Source organism: Taudactylus pleione, unplaced genomic scaffold (assembly GCF_031769625.1).
Source record: "Taudactylus pleione unplaced genomic scaffold, aTauple2 ptg000033l, whole genome shotgun sequence".
Taxonomy (NCBI): domain Eukaryota; kingdom Metazoa; phylum Chordata; class Amphibia; order Anura; family Myobatrachidae; genus Taudactylus; species Taudactylus pleione.
In genome coordinates, this window is record NW_028284435.1 from 5,852,107 (window position 1) to 5,871,196 (window position 19,090).

General features: G+C 43.0%; 1 protein-coding gene across 1 annotated transcript in view; it reads right to left on the bottom strand.

Moving 5' to 3' along the window:
• Positions 1 to 16,346, bottom strand: part of LOC148538898 (17-beta-hydroxysteroid dehydrogenase 13-like) — a 79,985-nt gene extending 63,639 nt beyond the window's left edge. Inside the window, exon 1 of the mRNA XM_088452117.1 lies at positions 16,137 to 16,346. Within this exon, the coding sequence (XP_088308243.1) occupies positions 16,137 to 16,346 (210 nt within the window). The remainder of the gene's footprint in view (positions 1 to 16,136) is intronic.
• Positions 16,347 to 19,090: the final 2,744 nt, after the last annotated feature.

The window sequence follows — 19,090 nt, forward strand, 5'->3', positions numbered from 1 at the left end:
AAGCTAAGTTAACTGCAGAGAAGCAAAAAATTGGCAATATGCCATTTACTACACAAAGTGGTAAGGAAAGGATAAGGCATTGGTCTTATTTTATGACTGGTGGTTCTGCATCTTATGATGATGTAAGCCCTTCTCCCTGTACAAGTGTCAAAAAAATGAAAATTGCTAAGGCACATGAACCAACTGTGTTGCTCAGAAAAGTCACAGATCCCCGAGGAGAGTCCGTGTGTCCATGTGTGAGCCTGACCTTTCCAATACTGTACTTGAAGAGGATCTTCCTTCCACCATTTGTGTGCCCTCTGCAAATGTGGGGATGAGCAGCACAAGTCAACATGCTGATGTAGAAATCGAGGATGCTTCTGTGGAATTGCACCAGGAGGATGATGAAGATATTTTTGTAGTTGGCGCTAATAAGGATGATAGGATGTTGATGCCGATGATGTTGTTTGTGTAAATCAGGCAACAGTTGTTGTCAATGGTATGAAAAAGCCCATTGTCATGCTGGGGCAAAAGATAAAAAAATCCACCTCTCATGTGTGGAATTATTTCCACCCAAATCTGGACAACAATTGTCAAGCCATCTGTAATGCTTGCAAAATGAGTAGAGGTAAGGACCTTAACCATCTATGAAACTCCTCCCTGTTACATTACTTGCAGCACATTAATCAAATTGAAAAGTATTTATCAAGTTCAGAAACTTTGGCTAAAAACGTAACAATCAGTCCAGGGACACCTAGCTGCTCCCTTTTCTCTGTTAGATCCAAGCGCCGGAAATCTCAACCACCAACACCTGCATCATCATCAACATCTTCAATCATAATCGGAACTAGTCCTGCATCCGATTTCATAAGAATGACTGACTCCTCTACTATCCGTGATTCCTCAGAAGGATCCTTGATTGCTATGCCTGTTGCTGCTGCTGTGAGTAGATCTTCATCCCAGAAGGGGACCAGGAGTAAGACTACTTTTAGTAGTTTAACAAAACAATTGACTGTCAAACAATTCTTTGCAAGGGGAAACAAGTATGATAGCAGTCACCCAGTTGCACAGTGGATTACTAACGCCATAACAGCTATGCTGGTATTAGGTGTGCTTCCAGTATCCACCATTAATGGAGTGGGTTTTAGACAGTTAATTGAGGTCCTGTGTCCCCACTACCATGTCCCTTCTAGAGTCCACTTCACTAGAACAGCAATTCCTAGTCTGTACAAGGACATTAAGAAAAAACCTTATTAGTGTCCTAAAATAAATGCCAGCTCATTCAGAAGCAGGCTACTCTATGTATCACCAGTTTCACTAAGAGGCATACTGCTGAGAACCTCTTAGAGAAACTCAGGGAAATCATTGCAAAATGGCTTACCCTACTTGGACTTTCCTCGGGATTTGTGATTTCTGACAATGCCAGCAATATTGTGAGAGCATTACATCTGGGCGAATTCGAACACGTTCTATGTTTTGCTTACACAATTAATTTGGTAGTGCAACATTTTTCTTTAACTGACAGGGGCATGCAGGAGATGTTCTCGGTGGCCTGAAAAATTTCGGGACATTTTCGACATTCAGCAAATGCATGTTGAAGATTGCAGCACCAGCATGTACTGTTGAATTTGTCCTGTCATCAGCTGAAGCAAGAGGTAGTAACTAGGTGGAATTCTACCTTCTATATGCTTCAGTGGATGGAGGAGCAGCAAAAGGCCATCCAAAGCTACACAATGGCCTATGACATACGGAAAGGAGCGGGAATGCACCTTAGCACATTGGAGAATAATTTCTGTGTTGTGCAAGGTTCTCAAACCCTTTGAACTTGCCACATGTGAAGTTAGTTCAGACACTGCCAGCTTGAGTCAGGTCATTCCCCTAATCAGACTTTTGCAAAAGCAGCTGGAGAAACTGAAGGAGGAGCCGAAACAGAGAGATTCTGCTACGTATGTCAGACTTGTAGATCAAAGCCTTCAATCGCTTCGCCAGGATCTAAGGGTCATCAATCTCTTGAAATCAGATCACTATATTTTGTCGACCATACTTGATCCTAGGTTTAAGTCAAACGTTGTGTCTTTCTTTCAGACAGACACAAATCTGAAAGAGCTGTTGGTGAAAGGCTTGTCAGCTCAAGCGGCACGTGACACGGCAGCATCTCCTCCTTCAGTTTCTGCGGCTGCCAGGATAAAAATTAATTTTCCTAAGAGACCCACTGCTGATGGTGAATCAGATCAGTCAGCAAAATCTAATGACATCTGGTCGGGTCTGAAAGAACTGCCTACATTTAGTGTCATGTCTACCGTAACTTTGTCTGATATGGTCATCATACAGAGAATGGTGGTTGATTATTTTATTTTAGGGATAGCATCCAAATAGGCATGTCAGACAGTCCTTTTCACTACTGCCAGGAAAAAGAGGCAATATTGTATTCCTTACACAAACTGCATTTGCTTTACTTAAGTTGCCCACCCTCCAGTGTGTACTCTGAAAGAGCTTTCAGCGCAGTCAGGAACCTCGTCAGTGATTGGCATAGGAGGTTACTTCCCCAATATGTGGAAAAGATGTTGTTCATCAAAATGAATTACAAATTCCATTAGGAAGACCTTTACCAGCAATTAAGTAAAAAAAATACTGAGGAGCCTGTAATAGTGGATTTCAGCGGGGACGAATTAATATTGTGTGAAGAGGATGTACACACTGATGGGGATGATGATGAGGATGACGACATCTGATCTTACTTGTGTTGTAAAGTTTGTACTGTACTGTAGAGATCATTGCCACTGTGCATTGGCAGTTTGTTTTGTGGGGGCCCAAACAAACCAATAATTTCAGCCACAAGTGGCAGTCCCTGTCGCTGAAGTGATTGGTTTGTTAAACTGTGAGTGTCCTGTTTCATATTTACAACATAAGTGTGGGTGGAAGGGAGGACCCAAGGACAATTCCATCTTGCTCCTCTTTTCTTTTCATTATGTGTTGTTTGGGGTATTGCTGCCTGACATTTTTAATTTTATAGTTTATTAAACTGCCACCCTGTCTACCACTGCAGTGCCACTCTGTGCCATGTTGGAAGCTGAATTGCCACATGTTAGTGCCTCCCACTCATGTTGCTTAGCTTAGTCAACTAGCTAGCTGGATGCAATCTTTTGGCCTAAACTAGATGAAATCAATATTGTGAGGTGGTCAAAATTGACTGGAAATAAATGTTATTGAGGTTAATAATACTGTAGGAACAAAAATATGCCCAAATTATGTGATTTTAGCTGTTTTTGTGATTTTTTTAAATAAAAAAATACAGATCCAAAACCAAAACACACAAGGGCGGTTTTGCCAAAACCAAATCCAGATCCAAAACATGAAGGAGATACAGATCTAAAACCAAAACACGGCACACGTCACTAGTTATTTCTTTGTATGCCATTGATTTTTTTCTGCAAAATCTCAATAAAACTATTTATAAAAAAAAAAAAGGAGAATTACCCCCTTTTTTCACAGACAGGTCGAAGAGGAAACCCCATTTATATTGTCCCCATTCTCTTGATATTTAATGGCTAGTCTCACTTGGTAATGTGTGGAAATATTTGTAAATTAGCCCACATGAAAATCAAATGGATTTAAGTCCGACATGTTACTTATTATCTATTTGTTTTTTTTCTGCAAAATAACAAAAAGAGAAGATCAAATTTAGCAATCTGTCCACATTGATTTCCAGATTGACTGAATATCTGTATAGTGTTAAATACTGAGGGCAGGGATCTTTCTGGTTGCTACTGGCAGACTTTGTAACCTTGGTATTTGGACAACTGGTATTACCAAGATTGTGTAGATATAGAATTGTGACTATGGACAACTTCTATTTCTATTAACATTCCCAGATATATGACAGGTGGTTGTTGGACTAGTAGATGAGGCCAGCCATTCAATGGAGCTGGATCTTTGGTAGTGTAGCCGTTGATCTATGGATTGGACAGTAGAATAACCATATGGTTGTTCAGAATGTCTGCCAGTACACGACCGCTGGTGCCAGTGGAACTGCTTCTTTGACAAAGACCCTGACATCAGCATGCTTGCCAAAGAAAGCCACCTCCCCAGTCAGTGCCCAGTCAGTTCTCCATGCAATTCCGATTCGTGTCCCCTGGCAGTAACCATTGGGATGCATGCGCAGATTTAAAATATTAGGTGCTTGCGCCCAATGTTTGAATGCATCCATCTCTGAATTAGGCCCTTTGTCACTGGGTATTTCATGTCAGGCAGACTGCCCAGGAGGGGGACCTACCTGTACTCCCTGGGCCCCCTACTATGCCTTTTCAGTGCACCACTGCTGGGGGGGGTACCACCATGGGTCACGCTTGGGTTGGTAGGGCAGTGATTTTGTGGAGGGGGGTCCTGTTTCCTTCAGTGCTGGACCAATGCATTCCTTGGTGAGGAGGGGGCAGCTCCTCCTTTATTCAACTGAACAGTTGATGGCTGGTAGCAGGCCCAGTGCTACAGCTGGGACATGGGCTGTTGAGGATACAGGGTTCTGGGGCTTTGTCGGGTGATTTGGCATCCATTGCGGGGATACTGATAATGCTGGGGTCCCTCATACCATTTCTGGCCACCCAAGTGTGTGCTGGCAATACAGTGTGTGTAGGTTTGTCGGCTTGTGATATATGGGCGCAATTTGCCCCTCTAGTTAGTTAGGACACGTCTGTGGTCTTTTCCCCCTCACTTCCTTCTACACCTCTCTCTGGTGTGGGCCCTTCTAAAGGGCCGTTGATCTCTACTATCGCACCTGTATCTCCAGACATCTCTGCTGAGAATACTGATTCCTGTTCCGCCTCAGCGTTTTTTTCTCTTGTAGGTGCAGGTCCGGTTATTTGGCAGGCTGTGGACAGGTCGCTGGATTTCTGTTTCAATGCCTAAGCATGCGGAGGCAGGTGTTTCAGGTAAGCGTGCATGTGTGTTGCGTTTTGATGAGGGTGAGGGTTTTCTTTTCTCCACTTCTAGTGCGGACTCTTAGCATAGATGTTCCAAGGTCGCCTAACGCGGTAGCTACTAATGGCGCTCGCATCAGTAGCGGTGCAGTAGTAGTCTACAGGCTAGGACTACTGCAGCGGATGTATTGCACTATGCAAACACAGCGGTGTTTCCGCGTCTGCTCGTTTGGGCACGGGATCGTATTCTTCACGGGTAATATGTTGATAATTTTGCCTTGCCGTCTAAGGCACGCAAGACCTTGGTGGCTGCTAAGAAGAAAGGGGGCAGAGGGGAGGACACGTACAAATCCTATATTGATTGGTTGGATGGCTTTTGTGTTTTATTGACTTGTTATGGTCTGGGGAGGCCATGAATCTTATTCTCTTTTTGCATTTGATTCAAGGTCTTTTGCACAAGGTATGATCTAACGATGTTACGCCATTAAGGATTGCCCCAGAAGTGCCGCTGGACCTCTGGTCATTAAGGACGGGGGATCATGAGGCCCTAAGTAAGGCTCAGTCCCCTGTCTACATGGGTGCTTTATCAAAATGGCGAGACTGGTACCCTTGTTACAGGAGGTGGAGTTTTTGTGCGACATGTTTCTGGTTAGTTTTCCTGTCCCCATTTCTGGCGAGGTGGCCGTTGGTTCCCCACAGAACATTCACATGGCTGTAGAGTTACTCCATATTGTGAAAGACAAATTGGGCCCTTTGCTGAACCTCCTTTGGAGGGTTTAGTCTTGTCTCTTTGGGGTCATGACCAAAAAAGGCCCCTGGCAAGTACCGCCTTGTCTTGCACCTTTTGTACCCGATGGGCTGGGCTGGTCCATCAACAATGTTATTCTACCTGGTTTGTCTAGGATTTGGTATTAATCTTTCGATGAAGCTTTGACCATTGTGTACTCCTTTGGGGTGAGAGTACCGTACTTTCCTCATGAATATTGAGTTGGCCTTTCGCTGTTTGCCTCTTTACATTGATGGGTTTCGGTTCATGGGGTTCAAACTGGCGGATGGTTATTACATTGATAGATGCCTGTCCATTAGGTGTTCCATGTCTTACACTTATTTCAAGTGCATTAGTTCTTTTCTACATTGGTGTCTGTGTGCAGGCACAGATGAGTCCGGAGTAGCCCAGTACCTCTATGATTTTCTTTGTGTGGGGCCAGCAGGTGCTTCCCCGCTGCGCTTACCTCCTTTTTTGCTGCATGCCTTGTTTGCCAAGTTCAGGGTTTCCATTGCTCTGGATAAGTGTGAGGGATCACACACTATTTAATTTCACTTTCCAATTAGATCCAAAGGGAATTTCATATCTGGGTTACCTTTCTAGTGGACTTTAATGGAGTGTTGATCTGGCCCTCTACTACCCTGTACAATTTGCAGCTCCAATTGTTTACCAACATGACGGGTTCCATGGGCTTTGGGGCTTACTTGGAGGGCTCTGGATGTTCTTCTGCCTGGCCAGCTAGCAGAGTAGCTAAGGGCCTTACAAGGAACCTCTTGCAATTGGAACATCATTGTTGCCCTGGAGCTTTGGGGAGATTGTCTGTGATATAAGAGTTTTGAGAAGCGATAAATTGGGGGGGGGGGGATGCAAGCCAGGGCATAGCTGCCATATGTTCAAGGGTTTCAGCAGCTTTGGGGCCCAGAGCAGAGGGGGCCCATCTTCCTTGTTAAGTTACATGTGTTAGATACATTTTTCATCATTGGTTGGCACATATAGGCCCTTACAAACTTTTGCTATGGGGCCTTCAAATACCTAGTTATGCCCCTGGTACAAGTGTTTAATCGGCAGAGTTTCTCTTCTTGCTCCATTTTTACAGTGTTCCAGTGGGTCTCTCTGCACCGTATTTTGGCTCTCAGTTTAAATTCTCAGGTGTACGGCACTCATTCCTTCTGAATTGATGCTGCCACTATCACGGCATCCTTGGGCTATTCAGATTAAGACTTTGGGTTGCTAAAAATCTATTGCTTATAAGAGCTTTGTGCCTTCCTTTTAATTCTTGTTTCTTCTGCAGTGTTTTTTGTTTTAGTTTGCTTTAATTTTTGGCCTTTAACTTGGGAGCTTTGGCTGCTCGTCACCATCCCCAGTGGGGGCCTTAAGGAATTCTACCCCGTTTTTACCCGAAACCACAGAACCTGATTTTCTAGGGGTCTCTGAAAAGGTTTTTCAGGGTTTTACCTCAGGACAAGTTACCCTTTCCCTAACCCTCTTCCCAGTGTGTGTGTGAGGTTCTTTTTCCCCTGTTAAAACTCTATTCTGTTATGCCATGTTTCCCAGCAGTATGTTCCCCCACCACTTGGGGTTGCCAGGCTTCCTAATTAGTGAGCTGCAGTTCTGGATCCTGTCAGAGGGACTGCTCTTCTGTCTTTGTTCTGAGACAAGGTGTCAGGTAATTAATATTCATTCATTACCAGCACGTACAACACCTGACACCTGCCTCTTCAGGATCCCAGCACTCTTTGCTGGGTCATTAAATTTTACTGTGATGAACATGTTACTTATTATCTATTTGTTTTATTTATGCAAAATAATAAACAGAGAAAATCAAAGTTAGCAACCTGTCCACATTGATTTCCAGATTGACTGAATATCTGAATAGTGGTAAATATTGAGGGGGGCAGGGATCTTTCTGGTTACTACTGGCAGACTTTGTATATTTGGTATTAAAATTGTGATTAACTATGGACAACTTCTATTTCTACTGCATTTACTAGATGGTTGTTGGACTAGTGGATGAGGCCAGCCATTCAATGGCCTATTGCAGTTCTGCAAGTCTGATCCTAATGCTGTATCATCCGTGCACCTGAGTATGCTCTACTGTTGGATAATAAACCTGTAATTTTACACATATATATATATATATATATATGTTACCAAGCAAGTCTCCTGCTCAATTGGCAGCTGCATGTCCTAAGTTCATCATAACAGATTGGCCCAGCCATACTAACATGGAGCTTGCTGCAAAGTACTTTGTCCCTGCTCCATGCCAGTAATGCAACAATGGACTATTTATGGCTGCTTCTTTGAATTTGGGAGCGCCTTTATTTTAGGCTCTGCAGCTAGATATGGTGCTACTATGCTCTCAGCTAGCACTATTGCTGGATTTAATGCCAAAGCTCTGGGCATGAGGTTCTGTCTGCCCTTGCCTCTGGGCATGAGGTTCCAAGAGCTACCCTTCTTGCTAGAGGTCTGAGCTTTCTCCTTTGGTCTCCTGGGTGTTCTAGTGGTAAATCTAGAGGGTAGCGATCTCTGTTGTAGCTCGTCTCTCGACCTCAGATTCTCCATTGTGCAGGATTTTGAGTAATTGGTGCAGTTGTGGCCACAATGTTCCTTTCTCTGGTCCTGTATCATCACCCTGATGTCCCTGGCATTGCCGTCAGGTCAGTCCTGTCATGGAGCGGTCACATAGAATAGGTGAATGCGCTAGTCGCTCTGAGAGAGTTAGCATTGGTAGTGCCCCGCCCGATGATCCATTTTCAGTGTTCCCACTTTTATTGGTCGGTTTGGGTATACCTCACAGACGAGGGCAGCTTTTTTCTATGTGGAGAGTATTTTTAGGGTTTTGGAAAATTTGGCGTAGGTTGGTGTGATGGTGGCTCAGCTCTCTACTGCGAGCTGTGTGTGGTGGAAAAAGTACGGTAGTCCAGTGACCATCTTACTGCATGATTTAGGTGCATTCCCCTTCAATACACTGGGTAGGCTAATTTTCTACCTATTTGCTTGCCATTGTGAAAGGAAAGTAGGTCCTTGCAAGGTTTTGTAAAAGCTCAGTTTGCATAAGACGAGTAGTCATTGATCAACTTTCTGTCCCTTCCTTCGCCGCCTTCCTTTGTTATTTTAATAAAAAGCTGACCTTTTTGAACACCACATATTGTTATCTGTGTTTTCATTCTAAGATAAGTTAATATAACGTTATATTGGTTATACTGCACTACATTGGTTTCAGGCTGATATCTGCCACTAGGGCATTTAGGAGCGTTTATCTGATCTACTGACACTTAGTGTGTACCAGGCTTAGGTGCACAAAGATTAGAGACAACAAAAAGTAGGCTTGATTTGCTCAGTGTGGGCTATATACAGACTACTACACCATAGACACGTCTGAATAGCAAACAACGCAAATCTGATCAGTATACATTGAAGAACCACCCTCTGATGTCCACTATTTTAAGAACATACCAGACCCCTGTTTATTATTTTGTGTATTATGCAACAAAGAGCCCTGGACCCCTACTGGAGTCAATAATTGGATATTACCAGTGCCTTTTCTCTTATGGTGCTTAGTGGTATACAGTATCTGCACCTTTTTATAGAAAAAAGGACTTGGTATTACTTAGGCTCATTAGATATCTATCAGTTTACTATCAGATGGTCCAAATGGCAGATAAACTGTGTATTCGGGACATAGCTAGCGTAAATTTCACCAGCCAAAAACAGTTCACCATTTATGAATAAGTAGAAGATTGCAATGACTAAAAGAAGACAGATCTCTTATTGGCTGCACAACATGTATTACGGAGTACAGTTTAAAGCCTGTGCCACCCATTCTGGACTCAAGCCTGCACTAATTACTCTTTGAGAAACACTGATACGCGTTAGAGGTGGACACACAGGTGTATTGAACACATCTCAGCATATTGGATCTACAGTTGTTTGGACACTTTTTATGAATAGATGATGATAAATTGATTGGCTCATTAGAATCAACCAGCAGGCAAGTCGGAGACCTTGAGGTGCTACAGATGTCAGATGGCAAGTGAGAAATCTGTCTAAATGCAGCTGTAGCCCAGATTGGTGTATGTATGACCATGCACCCGGAGTAATCCATCAGAGGTAATATACTACCAATCAGTGACTCTGAACTACAATTGCCGTTCTAATATAGAGCAGAAGCAGCTCATATTTTACACATATATATATGGTGGCAAATACTTATACAAATGGTGTGAGAGCCGTAAGTGTTTAATACACTCTTGCATCTATAATCCCAATTGGTTACAGCTATTATCCGGAACAGAACGCTCACACTGTCAGATGAACTTGTACATGTGGATATTAAGGGCCTGATTTAATAACGAGTGATATGCTTATTATCACTGGTTACTAATCTTAAATGGTGCTCCAGGGGCAAACGCACAATTCTAGAGGAAGATTTCCAAATGCCTGATTTTAGATTGAGTGTAGCCAGTCCATGAGGAGGACATAATTAGCATTTAACCAGCTTTAAAAATGCAGCATACAAAGTGTATTGTGTGTCATAATTCCAGCATATACAGGACCAGCGATCACAGTAAGCCATTACATGTAAGCGGCAATAGGGACATCCTGCCTGAGCTGAATGTTTCTATTTCACATGTGGGCACCATTCCAGAGCATTGGCACAAGTCAGAGAATCTGGGGGAGAAGCAGAAGAACCTAGCACTGCCCTGGACATTTATGTATAGGATGTGGTCAATATCCCGACCGTGGGGATTCCGGCGCTCAGAATGCTGGCACCAGAATCCCGACACCTGTCATAATCCTAGCGCCGGCATCCCGAACGCCGGAATTCTGAAGGGAAGTAGCGGGGCTGGGGGGAGGTTTAGGGTTAAATACTATGGGGTAGGTTAGGCACTAAGGGGGAAGAGCTAGGTTTAGGGTGCGGGGAGGGGGATGTTAGGGTCAGGCACCGAGGAGGGTTAGGGTAGGGAGAGGGGGAGGGTTAGGGTAGGGAGAGGGGGAGGGTTAGAATACTGACCAACAAGTGTCGGTATTCTAACCGTGTCGGGATGCCGATGTCGGGTTCTTGACCGCCGGGATCCCATACCCATCTCTGTATGTACATATTGGTCTCCTTATGCCCTGGATAGTGTATTATTATACAGTATTAATAATTAACCTTGTTGATGGTCTTTAGCAGTGCACCCCTAACAGTGCATGCCACCCCCCCCGGCCCACCCACCAAAGGGGGAGAGCTGTCACTCAACATCGACAGCTCGCCCTCTTTGGTGAGAGACCCGGAGCAACGGATTGCCCGTCGCTAGCCGGGTCTCGCGCATGCGCACGATGGAGCCGGCTCCGTCGTGCGCATGCGCTGTAGGCCACCATCGACCCAGTTGCGAGCGCTCAGCGCTTGCGACCGGGTCTGAATCAGGCCCAGAGCTCTCTCGCAAGCTCTGTCCCTGCAAGGGATTTGTAGTAAATCCCTGTGATATTGCCTGAATTCGCAATGCGAATTCACTCGGTAATATCACACTACAATCTGCATTACCAATGCGGATTGTAGTAAATAGAGCCCTAGGTAATTATGTCCTTAAACATTTAACAACTTTTATACACCTATTGTGATACATTGTATTATTATAAGACAATAAATATAGATTTTTTTAATTTTAACTAAAAGCATGCTTTTTTTCTGTAATACAAATTCATCAGCAATATCTATCAGCACAGATCCCCTTGGCGAATTTCTATTGCACTAATTACTGCCTTCTACACACTTAGAAGACACAATGAAGGGCACATTTACACTATAAACCTTTCCATAGTTAGAATGTGTTTACATCCCAATAATAGCATTGCTAATGACAAAAACTTCCAAAACATCTAGCACTGACATGGTTAATAAGTACAAATACCTGTTCCTTGTTAAATAAATATAGCACTCGTGACTAAAACTGCCAAAAGAGGGATTAAAAAAAAGTTGTGTAGTTACTTATTAACATCGATCGCTGATGATATGCCAGCTTGGAAATTCACAGCAATGTCACAGAACTGCATTTAAAGGGGCTCGTTTGGAGTGGGGAGAATAGCAAATAAAGAAGAATCTTTATACCTGGACAAACCATGTTGCAATGCAAGGGTGCAAGTACATTTTCTTTGCATGCAGAACTCTACTGACTGCCTTTGCATGACAAGTACTGGGCAACCTGTTTTTACACTGCAGTTTAGAGTTCAGCTGGACACTCCCCTCTCAACTCTAAAGTTTGGTACACATTAAATGATGTTTACCCAGTGCAATATTGTGAGCGACGGGACCCGACGGGGGCTGGCATTGGCAAGTGCATACATCAGCATGGCCCTCATTGTTAATATCACCCGTCAGACCTGCATGCTGGATCGACGGGCAATGTTGCTGCCCACGCACGGGAGTGCGCATCATCAGCGACATAGCGAGTATACACTGGCCGATGTGCCCGATATCTTCTAGTGTGTACCCATTTTTAATCTCTCTGCTCATTTTAATTTTGTCCACCTGCAGTGCAACATGGTTTTATCAAGGTGAAAACTTGCTCCTATTTTGGATCTGTGTAAACATCTGAATCATCCCCAAAGTGTATATGGATTTGATCAGAATGACTTAATACATAAAATAATATATTAATTAAACAAAAATTTTCAACAATTATCTCTCCATTACAAACATTATGGGGGGGGGGGGATTAATTTAGCCGCAGGGTTTGCTATTCAATTAAATAGCATTTTCCCAGTGCGTTAACCCACTGATTTCATGTACAGTACGGAATTAATGGGTTTTCCCAGCAGGTGCCTTTTCTCGCTAACTTTTCCTTGCAGCTCCTGAAGCTGCTAGGAAAGTTCACCTCTGTAGTTTAACGAGGGGGGGAGGTAAACTCTCATTGAATTTCCTGGCATGGGTAATTGGGTAAACCCCATGAATAAATGGAATCCCCTCCAATGTATGTATATAGGCTGAAATCCGTAGGACCTGGTTAAGTATTTCCAAGCAAGAAGTAGAAAAATATTCTGACATTAGTATTGCTTTTAGCTACATGCTAATTAACCTTGTCTTCATGCGCTCCTTAAACAATTGCTAAACAGTAATATTTAGGTTGTATTTCTCTAATCTGCTATATATTATGTAAAGAAAAGGAAAAAGCATTCAAGGAGGAATTCATTCTGGAAAACATCGTTTTATTACATTGTGGGCGTGCACTTTACGCTACATAGAACACAAGTCAAACAAAAGCATTCATGGTTACTAGTTACACAATGCATTTTCACATATTGAAACAATCATTCAATAAATGAAAACTTTATGAAATGTTAAATGAATACTGATATGTGACTGTAAAGTGTTAAGTTTAATAATTGTACAATTATTTGACCATCTGGCTATAGATGGGTTACTTAATGGTTGCAGGCAGTGCTCGAAGTGGGAATTTAGAGGTGGGGGTATGGAGATTGAATCTCGAACCCCCCCTCCTTGGGCCCCTGCTTCCATATAACCCCACTGTACATCTCACCCCCCCACCCCCACACTTCTCCCTGCCTGCTCCCCTCTCTCACACCCTGCCCTTCTCACTAACTCCATCTCTTTCACCCCCTACAATACTAACTGCCTGCCTCCCTCTCTCTGTCCCTCTCTCTATTCCCTTTCTCACACCCTCCCCTCTCTCTACTTCCCTCTTACCTGCGCTGCTGGAATGGAGCTGCCAGTAACATCGGGTCCTCATTGCTGGTGCAGTAGTGCGAGCCACTTGGCAGCTTCTCATTGGCTGGCGGCCGCCAGCGCCATGATTGGCTGGCGGCTGCGAGCCCCATGATTGGCTGGCGGCAGCGAACCCCGGGATTGGCTGGTGGCCGCAAGCCCCTTGATTGGCTGGCACTGCAGCCAGTGTGTGCTGCTTAGTGCTTACAATGCAGCTGGGACTGGATGATTGCTTTGTCCCGGGTACATGCCAGTGTCTCCACTGCCGCCGATCGAGATGTGTCCCCTGCGGGACACATCTCTACTCATTGCCACTGCTGTTCCAGCGCTGGGATGCCATACTGCATCCCAGCGCTGGTGCATTCTCTTCTGCGGCTAAAATTAAGTGGGGCTGGGAAGTGGCGGTATGTCAGGAAAGGGTAAGGCCAAAGAGGTCATTACCCTTGTCACACAGTGAAATGGGGTTTGCCAAGACAAAGATTCATTTTAGTATCAATGAATAATTGTATATCATATTTTTGTTTAATAATTGTTATGGGTACAAATTAGAGATGTGCGCCGACCCCCAGGTTTTGGATCCAATTTCACCTACGTGTTTTGGTCTTGGGGCCTGATTCAGAGCTGAACGCTCTGACCAGAGTGCTCGCTCTGAATCAGGGCCCTCCTACCTGTTTTAGGAGCGTCCCCATGGACGCTCGCATAGCTGTGGGTTACCACCCACAGCTTATGCGAGCGTCCATGATGATGGTCGCGATGGTCAAGACCATCGCGACCATCGGGCTTGCGACGGAGACCCTGCGGTAGGGTCTCGCTGCCCCAAGCCCTGGAGTTATTTGGCTCTATCAGAGCCAAAATCACTCCCACTGACATCACTAGTGATGTCAGTGGGGCCGGCTTCAGACGGTAAGCGTTCCCATGGGAACGCCTCCGCCTGGCAGCCACACCCCCGGCATGCCCACCAAAGGGGGCGTGCTGTCAATCAACATCGACAGCACGCCCCCTTTGGTGCGAGACCCGGAGCGACGGAGAGCCCGTCGCTCTCCGGGTCTCGCGCATGCGCACGACGGAGCTCCCTCAGTCGTGTGCATGCGCAGTGGGGCAACATCGACCCGTTTGCGAGCGTCCTTTGCTCGCGAACGGGTCTGATTGACCCCCTTGGTTTTGCAAAACCATTTTCACATCTTTTGGATTTGGATCTGTATTTTTTTATTTTAATAAATGAAGAACAGCTAAAATGACAACATTTTGACCTGTTAGCATGCAATCCAAAACCTGAGTTTGCTTTTTAAATCCGAGTTCTGAACCACAGGAAGATCCGAACCTGGACTCAGTTTGACTCGGTACCCCAAAGTGATTCCGAACTCGAACTCGGAACCCCTAAATTCGGTTGTTGTTGGTTCCCTGAGAGCCGGATCTGCACATCTCTACTACAAATACATGAAAGAGTAGAAGATATTGAATACAATTGTTTTCTAACTCTTCATCCTGTGGTTGTTCATATACTGGGTTACATTAAAGGTACTCTAACCTAAAAGTTTACTTTGCTAAGCAGTGCCTAGTACATGGGGATGACTATGCTATACAGCAGTGGTTCCCAAACAAGGGCCGCAGGGCACTTGCAGGGGTGCCACTGGTTGGTGGGTGCAGAACCAAACCAAATTATTTATGGTACATGTCATAGGCAAAACCAGAGCTGGTGTCTGCCAATAATAAAATATGTAGACAAAGAGAAGTGCAGCCTTGTCCACAATAACATAACAGACCTTACGGATGACATATAAGCACATGTACTTGGTTTAATAATGATTGCAGAATTTATCAATAAGAAACTTTTGGCCTAGGGGTGCCATTAAAAAATGCTGACACTCAAGGGCACCGTGATACAAGAAAGTGTGGGAGCCACTGACATACAGGGCTTACACGCAAAAGGAAGACGGGACAGTATTGGAGGAGATAAGGAAACAGCAGCAAACAGTATGCTTGCAGAGTTTAACTTGCTATGAATGTTATTAGCACCTTGTACAAGCTAGCTAAAATTGTGTATCAAACATAATTATACAATCATCTCTTATTATATACATTTGATAAATACAGGACAGGTAATATACAGGACAGGTAATATAGGGATTAAAAACAATGTCAGGCCACACAGTGGTGCGAGAAATGTTAAAGACACAAAGATGTAGGTCACTGACTGTACAGTTAATATACTGTAAATAATAAGTTGGATCATTCTTCTGCAATGGTTATGTGCATAAAATACAAATGTCATCATCATACAGTGCTTCACAAATCCTTGCACTTTAACTGAAATCTAGATGCATTTGTGCAAATTAAGAGCACGGCACCATGAAAGAGGATTTTGTTTTGTGTCTTGGCTGTATTGTGCCCCACAAATGAGGCCCTCTATGTCAATGATCCGAGGGTAAGGAGCCAAATTATTATGTTCTTGTCAATTCTCTGAACCCTTGGGCTGCCTGACGGTCTAGGTGCAGTGATGGCAATGTCTCAGTTATTTGAGCTCCAGCCAGGGTCTATCCAAATTGAAAGGTTATATTATTCTAATTTTGTTTAGAAGCCATTATTTAAACATATGTATGCAGTACAGCAGTGATCTATGCATATTATTAGAGGAATGGTTCCGTAGTACTGTACATAAAATAGATGGAAGGTAGCATAAACAAGCTGGATGCAATTTGCACACATTGTTGAAATAAGTGATCTATTGCTGTACAAACTAAATTAAGTAATGGAATAAAATGTTTTACATCACCTTATTGATATCCCATAAAACGAGAATACTCTGCAAAGAGGCAAACTTAAGGGCTGTAAGCCTTCCAATACCGTGGCCGGATCCAGTGATCAGCACAATATCTCCACTAACAGATTTCCTTTTCGCTGGGATAAACAACTTGACAAGTAGTTCAAGATAGGAGTAAATTGCAATGAAAAACAGAGCTATATACTCTAGAATTATAGCCATCGTTCCACCTGAAGCCTCAGAGTAAAAATGTCCACGTCAGGAGTTTGCCAGCTGCACTTGTAAAATGCTGTACTGATACTATTGAAGAAACTTGTGATGATGCCAAGCAGTTACAACATCTACGTGCAACAGGTAATACAATTAGTAAACAGATACTGAAATAATCAGTACTAATATGTCAGGCAGTTTTCATAAGCATTGGGATTTTTTAGATCATTATCATTGTTTTTTAGATCATTATCATAATTTTTTAGATCATTATCATTCTTATTTAAATCATTATCATTGTCTTTTTAGATCATTATCATTGTCTTTTTAGATCATTATCATTGTATTTGTTAGATCATTGTCATTGTTTTTTTTAGATCATTATCATTGTTTTTTTAGATCATTATCATTGTTTTTTTAGAACATTATCATTGTTTTTTAGATCATTATCATTGTTCTTTAGATCATTATCATTGTTTTTTAGATCATTAGCATTGTTTTTTTAGATTATTATCATTGTTTTTTAGATCATTAGCATTGTTTTTTAGATCAGCTTTTTTTAGTTTTACGTTTTCTTAGAATACCACATACACAAAGGCCTGATTCAGAGGTGATGCAGTGTCAATGATGGACACAAAGCGGACAATGTTTTCAGTCTGGTCACTTGTCCAAATTGCACTGCGCATGCATCCTGATGCTTATTGCTGAAAGTCACAGAACAAATTTGGATGCAGAAAGAAGAAATTTCAGTTTGCACTCCTGGGTGGTAACGGGGGTGGCTAGCCAGACATGGACGTGATGCGGGTCAGCGACTGCAGCTTTTGCCGTAGTTGCACTGATATGATTGATGATACAACCTATGTGCACCTGAAGGAGCTTCTTAATAGGCAAAGCATCAGATTAGTGCCGCAGCTGGTGGGCATCTCTGTACGAATCTCATTGGCTGCGGCATTAGCATAAAGGTGCAGTCATGGGAATTTCTTTTATCTATACTTATAATAAAGTTGTAATGGTTGTGTCTGAGAAATGTACTTCTTGGGGCTGTGGGCCTCATTCAGTATGGATTGCTATTCTGCTAATATGCATGCAACATAGTTGCTAATACCAGCGGTGATATGTAAATGATTGCATTTGCATTGTGATCGCAGCCTAACATAAGGACTTCCACTTCCCCTTACTCACATCCATATACTTTGGCAACATAGCGAAACAATCGGTAACATCGAGTAACATCAGACCCAGACGCACAATTAAGGCAGGTCAGACCTCACTCAGGAACTGCTAACTTCATCGCACTCTATGAGGCATCACGCAAAAACTATGGGATGAATTTGGTGTATATATCTTCAATATTGTATAGCTTAGTCACCTAGGAAGAAACTGAGGTCTGTATTATCTCAATGTGACATTTTTTTGGGACAAATATACTTTTAGGGACTGTTTATAAACAATGGAGACAAAAAAATGGTATCGAAATTTGCACAGGCTCCTCAAGTCCAAAATGATATATATATTACAGTACATATATGCAGGAAAGTCCAATTATATATTAAGCACTAAACAGGCAGCTTATTGTGACTCATACAACTGCAGTGTACATGTTAATCCAGTAGATGGCACACCAAACAAATACTACATATTATAGAGTTGCTGCTCATGTTACTTGCAACCTTTCAGTGTTACTGTAGGTTAAGTAGCAACAGAATTAGTATCTACAAGATAGTGCAGCTGGACTTACAGCGCATAGCATTGCACTGAAAGTTGGTGTTCCGATCATGCTTCTGCAGAACTTGAGTCCACCTAAGGGGTATATTTAATAATTCTGAATGGAGATAAAGTGAACAGAGATAAAGTACCAACCAATCAACTCCTAACTGCCATGTCACAGGCTGTGTTTGAAAAATGACAGTTAGGAGCTGAATGGTTGGGTCTTTATCTCCGTTCACTTTATTTCCATCCAAGGCTTAGTGTCACGAACCCAGGCTGACTCGCAGATACAACAATCTGGATCAACTGGTTGTGATGCTGGCGCACCATGGTCACTTACCAAAATACACAATTCTTCTGCCACCATGCAGACTGTTCTCTGGAGGTCTGCGATCTCCAAACAGATTAATAATAAATTACATTCAAATTACACACAGATATGTAGCATGGGCCTCACTGGCTTGCAAGTTCAATAAGACTCACGGAGTATATGCTAGATGAAATGTGTTTAATACAAAAAAATATTTTCATGGTTTTGTTACAAAAATCTTAATAACATGACATAAAGATTATAAAGGCAAATAGTTTGTAAAAATAAAAGAGAAATTACTCAGAATTCCTAAGACATCTCACAATAAAGTTCTTAGCACTGTTGATGGGGTGGGGGATTTCACCCACAAGAATATCCTACTGCACTCCCAGCACTTCCGTCTGATCCCCAATGAGTGAACCTTGAATGCTGGTTGGCATACCTTTTTACAGATCTATAATTTTATTCCTCCTTAAACAGGTTCTCCCTAACAGGTCAGCAGGGTTTGAGATCCATAGAGGTTCTCTGTGCTCCAATACATGGTTATCTGGTCAAACCAACAAGGTCCCTGCTTTAAAGATACTTGACTACATAACTCACTCTTCAACTTTCCCCTTCCTGGATCAAAGTAACCATCAGAATCCTTGTCTCAGCCTCTATAGCAAAACTCAGAGGCATACAAGAATCTTTAGATGTGAGGTAGTAAACCTTGCTTTAACAGGAGGTCTTGTTCCCTGAA